Here is a 17,982-nt window from a genome sequence, read left to right on the forward strand (position 1 = left end):
ACTACCAAGGGCCACACCTTTAAAGAAAACTGACTCCCCTGTGACACCTCCGTACTGCATACTGTCTTGGTCTTCTACAGCTGTTGCATGAGTGACCACAGACAGCTACAATGAGTTCTTGAGTACAACTGTCCTGTCACATCCAAGAAAACACCTCTGACTCTTACAGACAGTCTTTTCACAGTCCTCTTCTATGATGGACCCTGGGTGTTATGGGGAAGGGGAAATACATTAGATAGTTGTCTTTGATAGGGTTTCTATTGCTTTGATGAAAGACGGAGACCAAAAGTAAGCTGGAGAGGAAAGGGTTTTTTCAGCTTACACTTCCACATCACAGTTTATCATCAAAGGAAGTCAGGACAGGAACTCAAACAGGCAGGTACCTGGAGGCAGGAGCTGATGCAGAGGCCATGGAAGAGTGCTGCTTACTGCCTTGCTCCTCATGGCCTGCTTTCTTATAGAACCCAGGACCACCAGCCCAGGGCTGGCACCACCCAGGATGGTATGGGCCCACCCCCATCAACCACCAATTTAGAAAGTGCCCTACAGGCTTGCCTACAGCCCAATCTTATGGAGGCATTTTTTCAGTTGAGACTGTGTCCTTTCAGATGACCATAGCTTGTGTCAAACTGACATAAAACTAGCCAGCACAATAGTTTATGGCTGAGCATTCCTCTAACACTTATTCCCTGCACTTTGACCACTTGTGAGTTTCTGCAGTAACCATCCACAGCACAAAGACATTTCTCTGATGGGGTCTGAAAGCTGCACCATTCTATGGTTAAGGAGATAGCAACTTAGAGAGCAGTGTGATACTATGTCTATTTAGGAAAGCAAAAAGTTGGTAAGTTCAACCATAGAGTCTATGAACTCCCAACCATAGATTCTTGGCAAGATTCATAGTAGAAATTATTTTTTAAATTCCCTTTCCCAAGTCAGATGCAGTGTGGCACATGACTATAAATCCCAACACTTGGGGGATGGGGTGGTGAAGCAAGAGTATTGCTCTGAGTTCAGAGTTCAAGGCCACTCTGAGACACAAGTGAATTCTAGACTAGACAGGGTTACATAGTAAGACCTTCTGTCCAAAAACAAACAAATGAAACGTGTCCTCTTTCCCTTTTATCACTTGTGTGTTTAAAGTGAACCTGGTTTTTTTTTTAAGTTTTTTATTCCTCAGCTCAACTAGCAAACATGACTACTGGGTCCCCCTTGGGTGGAAAAAAAGAAAAGAAAAGAAAAGGTAGAGGCAGGCACTTCTAGGGAAGTGTACTTGATTCTGAGCTTGGCCACATGGGGAGAGGGGGAGACAAAGGGAGTGGGGAGGAGAGTCTAGCCAGATGCAGCAGCCAGGAGTCCCAAAGGTACAAAAGGAGCAGGCAACCAACATGTCTGGATTATATAGGGAAGAGCAGCCCAGCCTCCTGGACTAGGTTCAGAGTAGGGGGGCAGGCGAAGTATGCCAGCCAGGAGGGCCTATTACAGAGTAAGGGCTAAGGGATGCAGGAGAACCCTACAGCCAGGTTTGATTTGATAAATAAGTACTTCCAGCCGTTTACCCCAGGTTTGAAAACTATCACCACTGTCCAACTTAAGTTCTATGATGTGGTGTTCTGGTACTTTACTGCTACCTTCCGCAAGGGATGCTCAGAAAAGATTGTGTCAGGACTGCCTCAGAATCTGATGCAATAGCTCTACCCTTAGCTAGCTAAAAGGGCCACAAAGTAGAGCAGGGTTGGCTACAAGGGCAAGGCAGCAGCCATCATCTCACTGCTCTTGTTTCTGAGGCTGGAGTGGGTAAGCTAACCGGTTGGTAATCTAGCTGGTGGGGCTGCACCCTTTCTGTGTACATCCTTCCTTAAACAGCTATCCTATTCAGGAACAAAGTGCTTCTCTAGTCATATTGTTGTTTCTTGCCCAGTCGTAGCCATCAAGAATGTGTAATGCCATTTTGAAAAACAACACAAAGGAGCCAGGCATACCTCATGCCTGTGCCCCAGCTCTCAGGAGACTGAGGCAGGTGGATTGCTTTTTCAGGCCAACCTAGACTACACGTTTTAAAGACTATCTGCAAAAAATCAGGTACAAATAAAAGACAACAGCAGACAATGAAAGGCAATGTGAGGAAAAAGATATAAAAGAGAAATTAGCGATGCTTCAATTTCTCCACTGAACCAAACATCTTCTGCACACTGCACACAATGCCTACTGCTGCACATTTCTTTTTGAGGGAAATCTAAACAGACTTTGGGTTTTTTAAGGGACATATTTGCTCTGGGGCCACACTGGAGATCTTCCAGGTTAGGGACTCTATTAGCTTCCTATGAAACCTGATTTCATAGGTGAAAATCTTTCTAGACTTTAACAAGAATCAAGTTAGACAATACACAGAAGCATGATTTTCAAACTGCAGACTGAAAATGCCCCAAGGACATTGGCGGTGGTTTAAGCTAGGCTATATTGGCTTTGTGGCAATTTGGAACAAATTTGAAATACCGGTGTCTAGAAGTTGGATTCATCAAAGAAAGACAATACCCTGGTCCCCATGAATAAAAGTAATTCTATTGATTAAAATCTTCCTTAAAAAATACATGAAGACACTTCTGATTCTACACAGATAAACCATTGGCATTTCCTTTCAGAGGACCTATTAAGTCACAGTAAATTTTGGAAGTGCATGCAGCCCCACGTGAATGTATTACAGCTGCATGGTTCTACTAACTAACAAAGTAAATCACGATAAGGAAGTGCGTGACTAAGAAGGAAACAACTGCTGTTCTGCTCCTTCTAGACGAACACTGCATTTTCTCTTCTAGTATCCCAGACTGAAACTTTGCGTCATGGCTTCACCTGAATGCATGACTCTGCAACCTTAGGACTTGCAGAATTAACAGAATGCCGTCCTGAGCTTGTTGAGCTGTGCGTTTCTGGGCATTTCGTCTCTACAGAAAAATACCCTTCTCCCTCATGACTGGAGTGGGCAGAATTGTTATTTCTCAAGGGAAGAATCGTTCAGCTATTTTTTGTAGTCTTTATGATCAGCAAACAAAATTTTTGATAGTTGGTTGGTAGATACCTTGGCAAAATCGGCCCTTGACTATGGACTCCCCTAAATAACGGTGCCTTAAGTTGCCTCTTACTGGCTTTTTGAATTAATAACCTTGTTAAATTTTGTACTAACCAATCTTCCATCTTTTATTTTCTATAGGTCTGTTAAAACAAGAAAAAGATAAGCCCTGAGCTTCATGATTTTATTAAATTGTCGTGTCTTTTTTAATTAAAAAATGAATGAGATAGAATTTCACATTAACGTCTTTCAACATTGATTGTCCACTACTTTATTAAATCATTTACATGAGTGTTGCACTTTATAAAGAACAGGAATTAGGTCTTTAGCAACAAGCCATGGAAGAGAGAATTGACTCTAGCAACACATACAAGTTGTCCTTGTTGGATTGTGTGTGTGTGTGTGTGTGTGTGTGTGTCTCCCTTGTATCATTCTTCCTCTTGCACTGGGGATAAAACCCAGGACTTCTGCCCTAAGAATGTTAGGCAGAGGTTCTACCACTGCATCGCACTCCAAGCCCTTATTGTGGTTCTTCTTTCTTATTCCTTTTACATCTCTGTCTCCAGTTCCTATTCATTTCCTTCTCTTGCTCTGTCTGCCGCCTTCCTTTTCCTTCTTTCCTCCTTCATTATCATATCAGTTGTCAGGTATGAATGAAGACCTAAGACTGCTTATAGAGTAAAGAGACACTACCTAAGGAAAAGTATCATCAATACATTTATTCTGACCTAAAAGCTGTCTTTATGCAATTTCCTACATGATCAAAGATGATACTTCTTGCTCCGAGAATTCAACACCACTTACTCTGTGGTAAAAATAACAATCTATGCCACTGTGTTACTCTGCTTCTGTCCTGTTTTTAAAGTAGATGCTAGTTGTAGCTATTCACTGTGCTATCCTTAGTTTCTTAAGTCCACTTTGTACTTACAAGGGACAAGCCAACAGCACATGAAGTGCTTGCTTGCCTATAGAAGAGAATCCAAAGAGAAACCAGGCTGTAAGAACTAGGCAAATAAAATTTACTCTTTGCACTAGAAAAAAAATCAACTGTGAAATCAGTTTATGTACCTGTCTGTTTCTGGGTTCTGACATTAAAGGAAGGCAGGGATAATGTGAAACTAATGAGTTTCCCTTTAAAAATTCTTCCTTTTGTTCCTCTGTCTATATGATACTGTGAATTTAACTCAGGGCTTTGCATGTACTAGTCAGTCAAGTGCTCTATTAATGGACATGATCTCACTTCATTGTCCAGGATGGCCTTGAACTGACTCTGTAGCTCAGACTGACCTTGAATTTAGTGATCTGCCCACCTAAGCCTCACAAGTAGCTTAGATTATGGACTTTAAATTTTTTACCAGGGTTACAGAGACAGCTCCACTTTTAGAGCACTCATTGCTTTTATAATCAACTTGGATGTGGCTCCCAGCATCTTCTTGATGGCTCATAGCCATCTGTAACTCCAATTCCAAGGGATCCAGTGCCTTCTTGTCCTCCTCAGGCAACAGGCATGTGTGTGATGTACATGCACACATACATGCAGGTAAAACACTTAGACACATAAAATAAGTAAATATTTAAAAGTACTTAAGTGATTTTGTCTGTTTAGATTTATGGAGCTTTCTAGAGCACTCTAAACTGCATAAAAAGGCTAACTACAGAAGTAGCCTGGCAATCCTCTAAGCACTACGGTACTCTGCACCTCAGGTACCCTTAGCTACATGTCAAACTCATGTTCCTACAGAAAAAGAAAAGCTGGAAAAATGTCCAGCCTTCTGAAGACCTGAATTGAACACAGTAAACACCAGAGAGCCAGCGTGAGTGCAGAATCCTTCTGCTGTTCCCTGGGTGATTACCCCCAGGATACTTTGTCTTTTAAAAAAGTAAATTTGAGTTTCAAGTATTGGATTCCTGACTCTTGTTGCATCCCTTCAAGATAGAAATTATAGCTCACATTATTGCTTAGCATTGCTACCTTATGTATGGAACATTATTGGAAAGACAATACCTTACAAGCCTTAGCCATCCTACTTTATTTAAAAAAGTGATTTAGAAGTCAAGTTAATATGGGTTTGTCCTTGGACACGTGAATTAGCACATATGCTTGAAGAGGAGTTAGTTGTTCATTAATTTTCACCCTTTAATGGAATTTTCCTACTCTCATAATTCTCTCCTACTCTCTTCCCCTTACACAGCCTCACCTCCCTTTACTCACTTGCTTTCCATTGTTCTTTCAACATTTAGAACTTAGCTGAAAAGGTTAGGGAAATGCCCCTTTGATGAAAGTTGGCTTTGAAATGATGTGATTATTCTTTTATCTAAGACCGTTTCATTTCTCAATACAAACATCTCTAGGCTTTTGTATCATGAAGTATTCTGTTAAAGTTAAAGAATCTAAAGACAGAATTCAGTCTTTCGGTCCAGGGGTCATTTTCTGCATACCCTTCTCTGCCCCTAACTTTCTATAGGAATTCAAGTATGAGGGGCTTCCTTGTCCAAGTGCAGAGAAGCGAGGAGGACCAGCTGCAGAACCAGATTTCAGCACGGGCTTTTTCTCAGATGCCTTCTAACATTTTCATAAGTGGTCACTCTCTGTTTACACTGCAACCATTATTCTCTTGGACTGGAGGAGTCTCTGGATGTAATTCCTCTAAATTACATTAAACAATTACAGGGGACAAATTTTCTTGAGCTGAAGTTTGTACTACCCACAGAACACCTCTGGCTGGAAAATCTCTGTGAAGCTGGAAATGTCACTGGCCAGCACAGCCAAGTTCTATGTCTACTCCATCTCTGTCTATGTGTCAACCTCTTTGTCTCCTCCAACTGGAAAATAATGAGGGAGGCACACACTTTACATCCAGGCTTTGGAAGTTTGCCCAGCTAACATTAGTTCAGTCTTTCTTGTGGAACGTCAGTCTCAAGAAGAGACAGAAAGCACCAAGGCCAAGCTCCTTGTTTCCAAGTTGGAGGAACTAGGGTTCAGAGTGCCTGTGCGGAAGGACTGGGGTTTACGTTCTTATCTCCAGAGTCCAGATCCTGTGTTCTTTCCACTACACTAACTAGAATTGAAATTTGGGTGTCGAATAAGGCTGATTTTGAAGCTACACAAATTCAAAAGGAGATGATTTTCCTATTCAGCATCTTAAAATTGGCTAGATCTAGACACTGGGCAGATCTGAATTTAACCACTAAGCTCAGGGCCTCTAAGTCTTTAAGGCCCTATCCCTATAGACCCTCTTGAAGAAATGCTTTCAGGACTACTATTTTCTGACCCACTATTCCATTCCAAATGAGCATGTGGTTAGATGCAAATAGCTGGTCTCTTTATGGGCCTTTCTTGGATTTTTGCTGGGTTTTTTTTTTTTTAGATATAAGGAATTATTCTTTTTTCTATTTTTTACAATTTTTATTGATTCTTTGTGAATTTCACATTGTTCATCCTAATCCCACCCATCTCCTGCCCCTCCATATCCACCCTCTGCCCTTGTAACCTATCCCCAAAAGAAAACAAACAAAATCTCTCCATTGTGTCACATAGTCTACCTTTTACCCAAACAGCTTTTCTTGCAAATGATCATGGCTGTGAGTCATTGGTCTGGTTTGAGGCCTCTGGGTGTAGCATCATTCTTAAAGGAGGACCTGATGAATCAGGACAGAATTCTCTAAACTAAAAAACTGAGGAATGAGTTGTTGAAGCCAGTAAGATAGTGTTTAAAGGGAAGACATCCTGGTTGTTATTGTGTTGTTGTTGCTGCTGTTGTTGTTTTGCTTCTGCTGCTGCTGCTGCTGCTGCTGCTGTTGTTGTTGTTGTTGCTGCTGCTGTTGCTTTGTTGTTGTTGTTTGCTGTTGTTGTTGTTTGATTTGGGGGTTTCATTTGTTTGTCAACTTGACACAAGCTAGAATTATTTGAGTAGAGAACCTCAACTGGAAAATGCCTTCATCAGATTGTCATAGGCAACTCTGGGGGCATTTTCCTGCTCAATAATAGTTAGGCCCCATTCATGGTGGATGGTGACCTCCTGGGAAGGTGGTTGTATAAGAAAACCAAGCTGAACAAGTCATAGGACCAAGCCAGTAAGAAGTGTTCCTCTAAATCTCTGCTTCCAGTTCCTACCTCCAGGTTCCTGCCTTGAGTTGCTACTTTGGCTTCCCTCAAAGGACTGTGACTCAATATATAATCAAAAAGACACAAAACAAACAGAACGGCACCTTCTTTCCCAAGTTGTTTTTGGGCATGGTGCTTTATCATAGAAAACCTAAGACAAAAGGTAAAGAAATTTATATTTGAAATTAAGAAACTGTCTCCGGAGAGGGCATTGTAAAAGAGTTCCAATCCTGGGACCCCCATTAAAATTCTAAGATGGGAGAAAGAAGAGAAAGAAGCCTACCCATGACCACCTACAGTTATGGAGGAATGTTATGATTCACTCACCATGACTACAGACTAGAGGAACTGTTAGAAGGACTAGAATATGGAATGGGAGGGATGAGATTGTTCTGGAAAGGCAGTGAGAAAGGAACAAAGGTTGGTAGACAGAATAAACTGTGCATATGAGAGTACAGCCTCTAAAGAAAATCCCTGGGAAGGTGGACTATTTGGCCTGCAGTGACAGTAACTGATAGGTAACCTAACCTTTGAGTATACAAGGTTTTACGTATATGGTAGTAACTATTCTTCTCTAGCTACACAAAGAATAGAATAAAAGCTCAAACGAGAGATTTCAGTTAAATATACCAAAGAACTTCCTAACCGTGAGCAGTGAGGGGTGATCAACACTGGAACATGTAACCAAGAGTTTGCAGAATTTCCCTTCTCCGTGATTTTTAAAAATAGAGTTTAGAGAGGTCAGCTGAGAAAGCAGAGCCTGCCGCCTCCGTCAGGTTTCTCTGCCTACGATTTCTTCTTTTCTATTGTTTCTTGATATCTTCAGTTTCTCACCCTCTCTCTCCACCTCCATTTCCAAAACTCCTTCCCCCTCCTCTTTTCAGCTAGTGCTGCTCCTATCCATCCCCATCTCCTGAACATCTGATTCCTAACAAATCTCCTGTAGCTGATGGCATTCCTGGGATCAGACTTCCCTTAGCCTTTTGTTAATAGGAAGTCCATGCAACTGAACAGCTAAAATGAAGTCCTGCACTTATCAATGATAATCACATTCTTTTTTTTTCTTTTTTTCGGATCTGGGGACCGAACCCAGGGCCTTGCGCTCGCTAGGCAAGCGCTCTACCGCTGATCTAAATCCCCAACCCCGATAATCACATTCTTAAAAGAACCATAAAGTGACCCCTAAGTCTGATAGTCCTTTGGATTCAATTCAGAACCTCCTTTCTGGAGTTTTGCCTAACCTGTTTCAGCGTTTGGTCTGCCTCATTAATGTGGCACTCCTAATATCTTAAAGATTTTTCCCTACTACGCTGGGCTCCTTGAGATTTGTTTATTTATGTCCTCTAATCTATTTGGAAATATGGTGCAGGAAAGGGATTATAAACATGCCCATCTCGTTGTCAGAAACTAGATGGCTGACTTTGTGTCACTGAAGTGTCTAGATCTCCCTGAAAGTACACTCCTGACTGCTCGCTCTTGATAGTAACTAACTCCAAATATAACACCAAATCCTGTGTTTTAGGAAAGAAGGCAGGGCCACCTGGGCCCAATGGCCCCCCAGGACCTCAGGACCTCAGGACCCCCAGGGACCTCCAAAATTCCAGAATTCCCTGGGATTCCAGAACAACTGTTGTGGGACCACCTGGCCCTCCTAGCCCTCCTGGTCCTCAAGGACCCCCCTGGCCTCAAGGACCTTCTGGTGGGTTCTTCATCTCTCACCCTTAGAAAACTTTTAGTACTTTTTACAGGATAGGAACAGGTAATGGTCAGGAAGTTTCAAACAGTGGGGATCTATAGTAAGAAATCCCTAGTCCAGTGTAGAGGTAGGAACTGAACAAGCTCTGCTAGGATCTGGCCTGCCCTAAGTCTTCTTGAGTTCAAGCTGCCCCAGACAGACCATCTGCTCTTGTCCCATGCCAATCCTTCCATCACACTCCATCTTTGGCTCTAGTCCTCCATAGAGTGAGCCAATAAACTCATAGGAGCCAAAAACAGAGGGATGAGAGAGGTCCCAGCCATTCACCGGAGTTCCTGTAGTTATAGATTTGGCTTCCTCTGATTTCCAGCATGACATTTGCATGGAAATAGTTTGTGGGAAGAATGCTGGGGACTGGACAAAATGGCAACCCTATTATAGTTTCTTCCCATGTACTTTGAGACTCCTTTCCTATTGCTGTAGACAAATAGTTCCTTCTAGTCGAATGGTTATAAATTTATGAATCACTCAGGCTGTGTTTAATAAAACCAGACACCAAGACGACCCTGTCCCTAAGCCAAATGCTTCTCACACTAGACCATTAAGTAACCATGCTGCTCATTCAAATGCCATTCCATCCCTTTGCATCTTTCTCTTGGGGCCCAGTGGGGCATGCAACAGGTATAGATAGCTGCAGATCCAACCCTGCCTAATTAGAGCTGACAGGAGGAAGACTGCCTGAACTTACGATACTTGTTACGTTTTCCTCCTGCTTCCCTCTTGTATCTTGAGGTTTTAAATAAATGGACTCTTAAACCTGATTTCTCCAGGTCTAACAATTCAGTAGCAGGATTCAGATTCTTTCACTTGTAATTCAAACAGGCTCAGCAGTGTTACCATGGCCACAAGAGATAAAGTTTTTTTTTTAAATCCAATCATTCCACAAGTATTAATTGAACAATTTCTGTGTACAAAGAGATATGTTGCTAAGTGGTCCCTGTTCTCATAGAGTTTATTTCCTAGAGTCAAAGAGACACACTTAAAGAAACAAGATCTTTATAAATGACAGTGGCCCTTGTGAAATCAGCAAGAGAACAAAGGGCTAGAAAAGCAAGTGCCATTGTCTTGAGGACATACAATGACACGCATAGCCTCTCTTTCCTCTCCTTTGGCTTCTCAGTGGGGCTTGCCTTGGGCCAATATTGACCAGAGACCAGCTTTCCTGCTGGGATCTAGACTCTCTGAGGATGAAGGTCAGTGGGGACAGGAATGAGAAGGAGAGGATGTTCTCTCCCATTGACAGCCCCATGTTGTACAGTGATTCCCTCCAGCTGTAGGACCTGGAGAAGGAAATTCCTACAGGAATCCAGGCTCTGAACCCCTGGCTGCTGATATGAGAAAGGGAAGTAGAAAAGAGTACAGCACTCTGACTGCCCCATCCTATTTTTGCAGGTGCTGCTGATAAAACTGGAACTCGGGAAAACCAGGTTCGCTGGGGATTACTGTCTTTGTGGGGAGAAGGGATGGCCTCAGGCTTGGGGTCACCTTGAAGTCCTCTGCCTATGAAATTCCCAGAGGCTTTATTTTATGTTGCCTTTGAGTTTCTGAGGTTTTCACTGGCAGACATTGCCAAGGTTTATGAATTGAAAAGTTTCACCCCAACAATATGCTTTTAGCTAAGGGAACCAGTCCCCGCCTGGACCATTTTACTTATTTCATGAGTGACAAAGAGTCACTAGAACCAGATCCAATAGTCCATAGAAATAACCTGCCTGCCAGGCCTGTACAGCTAGGCCTCTGACTTCCAAGCTACCCCTGATGCCTGATGGCATTCAGACTGCCTAGAATCACAAGCTGAGAATTTGTATGTCCATGAAAAGCAGTCAACTAGCTGTAAACTGAGGCCAGCCTGGGCTTCCCCCTTAATGGCCTTATCCGTTCCTTCCTAGTCTCTGGGTTTCCCAATCTGTGTCTTTTGGCAGGTTCTACTGCCTAGCCTCACCTTGTCCCCTCCCAGCCTCACTACAGGTATTTGGCCACAATGATAAATCTACAGAGTTTCACACGCCTTTGTGGTTTTGTGTGCAATTTTATATCCACTGCCTTGTTAGATCTCACCCTGTGAAAGTGCCCAACTGAGATTCTTATAATTCCCCCCTTTACAGTTGGGGAAATAAAGCTCGGAGGCATCATGTTTGGCTAAAGGTCATATAGTGAAGAAGTGGTAGAGCTAGAGAGTCTTACTATTTTTTAGGGGAAATATGGCTCCCAAGACAAAGGGAGAGGGACCAGAATTGGGATACAGAGTCTAGAAGCCAGAGGTAAAAACACAGGACTGCATGACAGGGCAAACAGCCATTACAGTGACTCTCTTCTCATCTTCTCAGCCAGCTGTGGTGCATCTGCAGGGCCAAGGGTCAGCAATTCAAGTCAAAAATGGTAAGAATCAAAGTAGTCTCTCTTCCTACAAGGAGTTTTTCCCTTCCCTCATTTCCAGCCTTCAAATAATCAGCCAGCCTAGCTCCTCCTAAATCCCTAAATATCCTTGGCATAGAAGGGCATTTCCTACTCCGTTGTGCCCTCTACTGGTTGTCCTAAGTTACTGCTTGCACTAAGACCAGATGCTACACCCAAATTGTGCTTCTTTTTGCAGAATAAGGGGGCAAACACAGGGCCTCGTGAATGCTAACCAAGCATACTACCTTTGAACTACATCCTCAGCCCCTAAATTGCATTTAGAATCCACTAATGTGGGATCTGAAAAGGACTTGGGAAACCATCTACCTAGACCGCCTTGATGGTTATATCAGTCACCATGGAAATATGTGTAATTTGATAGTCTCATTGTGCAAACTAAGGAAGTCAGAACTATATTAAATAAATTATTTTGTCTGATTGCTCTATACAGAAAATGGCTGGAGAAAGTGCTTCTCATCAGAGAGGCGGACCTTGTGAGACTGGCCAAGAACAAATGTTTAAAACATAATCTTTTGCGTGAAGAACAAATGGCTAAGAGAAAAATGCCTCTGTGAACTTAGTTTCCCTCTTCTTAGTAGGAAGGAACAGCTTTCTATCTGCAGGATGGGAGAAGTGTTCCTATTCCTCTCATGTTTGTGTCCCCAACTGACTTAATGGATATGAAAAAAATGCTTTACCAAGGGTGCCTCAACTCCTAGGCACATTCAGTCTACTGACACCTAGGAGGCTATCCCCCAGTATTGTAAAGCTCACTGTCTTTAGGGCCTGGTTACTGGCAGTCACTATCCCCAGCTGCCTTGGCATCTGAGTGATCATCCCTGATACTGAATTCCCACCATCTAGTTCTCCAGACAGATGGATTGTTTGATTAAGTGGTTTCCTGGGGCCCTCGGGAGGCTTCCCAGAAAGGAGTGGGTGTGGAGGAGCCATAGCAAAGAATCTATTAAGAAGAGACAAAAACACAGGAACATCTGAGACAAGAGAGGAATTCGGGTGATATTGCTAGCAGAGTGAAATTGAATACTAAGACTTAGCCTGCCACTCAGTGTCTGGATTTTGCCTGTGCAGTCACCATAACAACAAAGAAATGGTTATGTGCCTACTCTCCTCTTTCACCATCACCACCTCAGCTTCCAGCTAGAAGGTAAAGAGCCTTATTGATGGAATGGTCAAGAATGCAAGGACAAAGACTGATATGTAGACCCATAGGCACCCAGGCAAGCCTAGAAGCCACTTTACAAACAGTACACCTTTCCTGCTTCAAAATGTTCTTTTAAAATACTGGCCCTTGAAACATTTATGGTCATTGGTGTTAGATGGGATTGGTGGGAAATGGGGATAACTGCTTGCTATTTATATCTGTTGTCCAGATTATGTTGACATGTACTGAGTGACTGCCCTTCTCTCATACTGAGATCTTTCAGGTGGAGTGCTCAATGACTGGTCTCGCATCACTATGAACCCCAAGGTGTTTAAGCTACATCCCCGCAGCGGGGAGCTGGAGGTACTGGTGGACGGCACCTACTTCATCTATAGTCAGGTAGAAGTGAGTACGGTCTTAGGCCTAACTCTTCTTATATCCAGGGTGCAGATATGGTGCAGGCCACCTAGGGGCACTGTGGAACAAGCCAAGACCATCCAATGGCTAACTTCTGGCAGTGCTGGGGAAAGGAGTGACAGATTTCACACTGGGAGGATGTTGAAGGGAGGAAAGACCAAGGAACCCATTTCATTTGTCCCCTAGAAAAATATCACTGAAAAACTGTGTAAAGAGGCCTTTCCCACACCCTGCTGTCTGATCCCCTCTTGCAGGACCCCAGGCCCTCACTTCCCCTCTGAGTCGTTTGGTTCCACAGAAGGACCTGACCTTGCTCTAAGTTTTTAAGACTAAGTTCCAGAGCTGCAGAGACTCCTCCCCACAACACTGCTAGCTTGGGCATGATAATGGACAGTGCTCTTATTTGAACTTTCTCTCTACCTCAAGAAGATTTCTGACTGTCTTTCCTTCCTCTTTCTCCTATTTGTTTCTGTCTGTTTCTGTTGGTCTCGCCTCCTTCTTGCTATCATTCTCCTGACCTTTCTCCCTCTCTGCTTTTGTCCTTCTCCTGCCCTGGGCCCATTCCCCACAGGTCTGCCAGTGGCCATTCATTTTCATCCCTCATTCTGTGCCTCCACTGGGGCTCTCCTCAGAGCTGCAAGTACATAGGACTTGAGGTCAGGGTTTCCAGGAGGCAGGCAGCAAGCAGGCAGATGGACAGATGGACTTTGGAACTGACAAATGGCTCTCAAGAAAAAGTGACTAGAGAAGTTGAATTAACCAGTACCCGCCTGGCACACAGAGTATCCTTTTATTACTTGGTCCTGACCCAAAAGATGGTGTGGCATTTAAATATGCTGCTTGTGAAGAGCCTGCGAAGTCATTTTTATGAAGTGATTTAAGGTGTCAAATGAAAGACAATCCCCACTCCTATGGGGCATGTGGGCATAATCCCAATATCCCGCAAACTAAATTCCATTTGGTGGTGGTAAAAACATCAGAGCTGAAGGTCGGATGTGCTGGCAAATGGTGACGAAAGGTGGACATTAAATGTCTGCACTCAGGAGAGGATCAGGAGTGGTCCATGTGAGCTAAGAAAGTCTCCATGAGGCTAGGCCAGAGGCTCATACTTCCTCCTGGCCACAGAATGAAGTTAGGCACCTAGGATTTGCATCCACTGTCTCATTTGTATAGGCCAGCTCCCCTTCTCTCGGGATCTGCTTCTTCAGTCAGCAAGAGAGGGGTCCAAGCTGTGCTGAGTCAGGGAAGGAAGCACAGGACAGAAGAGTACGCTGAGAACTTACGCTGAGAACTTACGCTGAGAACTTAGGAAGCTCCTGTTCACAGAGAAATGGGAAGTCAGTACTGCGACCTCCCTGAGGCAGTTGAGCTTTCTAAGTGTATTCCAAAATTGTCTTTAGTGTGGGAACTGGAATTTGGGGTGTCCAGAGCATTGATTAAGCACCTAAGGAGTGCGAAGCACTGCTTCGTGCCAGGATTTTGGAGCGGAGCCCGTTGAAATGGTCCATAAGGCAGTTCTTGACCTCAGGCAGTCTGGAAGAAAGGATTGCTCAGCTCTCTGAACCCATGGAGGAGGGGGAGGGCAGTGGGAACCTGTCACCCTGCTGTTCCTGCTGACCAACAGGCACACTTTTGGGTGGCACTGCCCCTGCATGGGGTACACTGGCAGCTCATGTGAGGAGGTTTTATCTGCTCGCCAGGGGAGGGCCCGCCCTCTTTTTCCTCTCTCCCCCAATCCCTTCTCGTTGCCTCTCACCCAGGTGTACTACATCAACTTCACTGACTTTGCCAGCTACGAGGTGGTGGTGGATGAGAAGCCCTTCCTGCAGTGCACCCGCAGCATTGAGACGGGGAAGACCAACTACAACACTTGCTATACTGCAGGCGTGTGCCTTCTCAAGGCCAGGCAGAAAATTGCCGTGAAGATGGTGCACGCCGACATCTCTATCAACATGAGCAAGCACACCACCTTCTTTGGGGCCATCAGGCTGGGCGAAGCCCCTGCATCCTAGATCCTCCCTTTCCATCCTGGCCCATGCCCCTGCCCCAGGTTTGGGAGCCAGGACTCCCAGAACCTCTAAGTGCTGCTGTGTGTGGAATGAGATATATTGCCGTTGCAGCCACAGAGAGAAATGCTCCATGCTATTTATTCCCCCGTGACTCCAGGATGACAAGGCCTACATGACTTCCCAGAATGACCTTGAGTTGCCAGTACAGTTGATGGAGCCCCAGGGTTTTCAAGAAGCAGAACCTTCTTAGGCTCCCTGTTGACTGGCTTATGGTGACTCCTCAACCCCTAAGTCCCTCATCAGATGTATCATTTGTTGCACTAAAATGAGGATCCAAGATAGTAGGCCACAAAAAAGCAAAGGTGCACCCCAGATTCTAGTGCTGATGAGGGCTGCTTCTTCTCTCCTGGCTGCGGGTGGCATTGGGTTGTAACTTAAGGAGAGGGTCAAGTCAGAAGAAGGCAAGTCCTTGTGGCAAAGCCCTGGGCAATAACCTGCCAAGTATGTATCCTTGGTGGAAGAGGCATTCTTGCTGCATTGCACTAGAACCCACTAGAGGCTCAAAGAGAACTTCCCACTAAGGCCAAGGGGTATACTGTGGCAGCTTGCTGGACTCCAGAGCCGGGAACTTTGCTTTGCCTTGGAATCATTGCAGGACTGACCACAAGCCTGCCTATGTAAGAAGCTGAATCTATATTCGGGGCCATATGTGTCTCACTGTTTACAGCTATGGTCTGCTCTCAGAAAACTACCCGGAGTCTTCCTGCCTGTCACCCTCCCCAGACTGACTAGAAATCATATCTTCTTTCTCCACAGTGCCTACCTCTGTTTGAGACAGGCGCTTCATGGTGTATTCTTGGGCACAAAGAATTTTCCATTGATTAGGCAATACAATTATTATTCATCTAATTCTAATAAATTGTGTCTGAGAGCAGGTGATTAAACTGGATAACTTCCAAAAGCCCCTTAGAGTTTGAATATAGGTGGAGCCCAACAGTTGCCTGCCACAGTAGATTTCAGAAGTCCCGAACCATATACTCCCTTGGACATCAGCAAAGCATAGTTTTTCTACCTTTCCTGGAGGAAGGGGTGTGGGGATAGAACAGTAAATGCTGTACATGTTTGTTGAAACCCAAGATCTTATCTGGAAGAACAGCAGGCAATGGCCCACTAGCCCAGTCTTTCTGTGCTGCTCTCCTAGAGCCAGGCTCAAGAGAAAGCATCTGTCTAGCTATTGAGCAGGGCTCTGACACCTACGTTAGATCCAAAGGCACCTCCACCAATTTTCCTGCATGGTCACATGCTAGATTTGTGAGCCTTCTTTCCAATTGCCTAGCTTCAGGTTACCAGGCACAGTCCAAAGCTAGAGGGATCAACCTTGTCCAGCCTGTACCTCTTGCTCCTGAAGTGTATTTTTTTTTGAAGAGATGGGAAATACATCCCTGAAATTCATCAGAAATATCAGGTACTGATTTCTCAGCTGTACCTCCATTTCCACATTGCTTGGTAGGCCAAGGGTCCTTTATCTAATGCTGATGACAGACAGCCTTAGAACCAGAACAACCAGAAATGGCATCAACTTTAGACATGCATCTGCCCCTGGAGGCCTTGACCATTCAGCAGTGGTAGCAAGAACTAACAGACCCTCTCCTTAATATTTGAAGGTTACTTCCTCTTAATTTCCTTTGAAGAAGATGGGGCAGAGAATATCACAGTTAGCATTGTAGATGTAAGGCTGGGAGAGAAAGTGCTTTCACTAAGAGCTCACCCGTAAGTCACAGACCTTAGCTTTTAGAGAGGTCTGACTCCTAAGCTAGTGTCTTACCACACACAGCACTGTGTGGAATTTGGGTCCAGAAAGGAAACTTAAACATGATCCCATGGAACTAACCTCATTGTGGAGTCCTAGGGAGAAACCTAGCAATGCTCAATTTTCATTGCTATGGTACTGCCTATTCTCTTGGCTGTCATAGGCTCTGTGGAAGAAGTCTTGGGTGTTTTCTAACCCTGAACATAACTCTGGGACCCACAGATCTGGTAGTCTTCATGACCTTTCAACCATCTGATAAAAGCAACAGCCATCATACAAGGAGCTGCTATGTGGGGCAAGGTCTTCTGTCTTCCATTCCTGACCCTAGATACTAGTTCTGGGAGCCAGTTTGCTTCCTGGTGTTAAGTGTGACTCTTCCCCTCCTGCTGCATTACAAATATCTCGATGTTGCCAGAACATCTTCTTCATGCTGATGCTGAGAGGGAAAACCTGAGAGGACCACTCTAAAGCCAGATGGTTCTGGGGAAATGGAGGAAGGTTCCTAACTGAGCCTCTGCAGGACACATCAACCCCATCATATGCTCTGTGATGGAGATCATAGGAGAAGCAAGTTTCTCACTGTACTTTCTTTTTCTGAACCCCCACAAGGAGCCCCAGAAGAAGAGGGCGGGGGGAAGGGAGTAGTAGAGAGTGCAGGGCCTGCTGTGCTGTGGTCATTGGCAAGTAATGAAGCATTTGCTGACAGGAGGATAGGGATATAGATGTACAGTTTGGGATTGTCGTGATGTGAAGTTATCCCAAGGTTAGCATAGAGAATGGGATGGGGACATGTTTGCGTAAGCAGATGACATGTTAGAAGGAAAATTGCACAGTGGGATCCTCTACCAGCTGCTTGAGCTTCAAAAGCCAAGTTGAAACAAAATTGTACCTGCTAGATGCTCTTGGCTACTGGCTCCCTGGAAGGTGTATCATTTGACTTAGTCGCCCCTGGATCCATCCTGAGCCTAATCTCTGCAGCTTAGTAAGAAAAGACTAAGAACCCTAGAGACTAACAAGGGCTTTGGTCCTCTTGTGAGTACTTACGTTTTATGTGGATGCAAACAGATGTAGAGACATTTTTTACCTAAAAAGGCTTTTAGGGGGAATGCAGCCCAACCTACATCGCATCCTGTTACTCATATGCAATTGATGTCCAGACAGGGAAACTGGCCCACCTAGGACAGTGTAGGCAGGCCCCAACCTCCATACTCAGCAGGAGAAGGAGGCAGAGCAGCCGGTCCCATGGGGCCTCCTCTTTC

General features: G+C 44.4%; 1 protein-coding gene across 1 annotated transcript in view; it reads left to right on the top strand.

Moving 5' to 3' along the window:
* The window catches only part of Eda (ectodysplasin A), a 91,278-nt gene extending 74,216 nt beyond the window's left edge, over window positions 1–17,062 (top strand). The window contains 8 exon segments of the mRNA XM_032890344.1: window positions 8,695–8,736; window positions 8,739–8,765; window positions 8,768–8,791; window positions 8,794–8,871; window positions 10,321–10,355; window positions 11,256–11,307; window positions 12,762–12,892; window positions 14,665–17,062. Coding sequence (XP_032746235.1) covers window positions 8,695–8,736; window positions 8,739–8,765; window positions 8,768–8,791; window positions 8,794–8,871; window positions 10,321–10,355; window positions 11,256–11,307; window positions 12,762–12,892; window positions 14,665–14,916 — 641 coding nt within the window. The 3' untranslated portion in view covers window positions 14,917–17,062.
* Window positions 17,063–17,982: the final 920 nt, after the last annotated feature.

This window comes from Rattus rattus, chromosome X (assembly GCF_011064425.1).
Source record: "Rattus rattus isolate New Zealand chromosome X, Rrattus_CSIRO_v1, whole genome shotgun sequence".
NCBI lineage: Eukaryota > Metazoa > Chordata > Mammalia > Rodentia > Muridae > Rattus > Rattus rattus.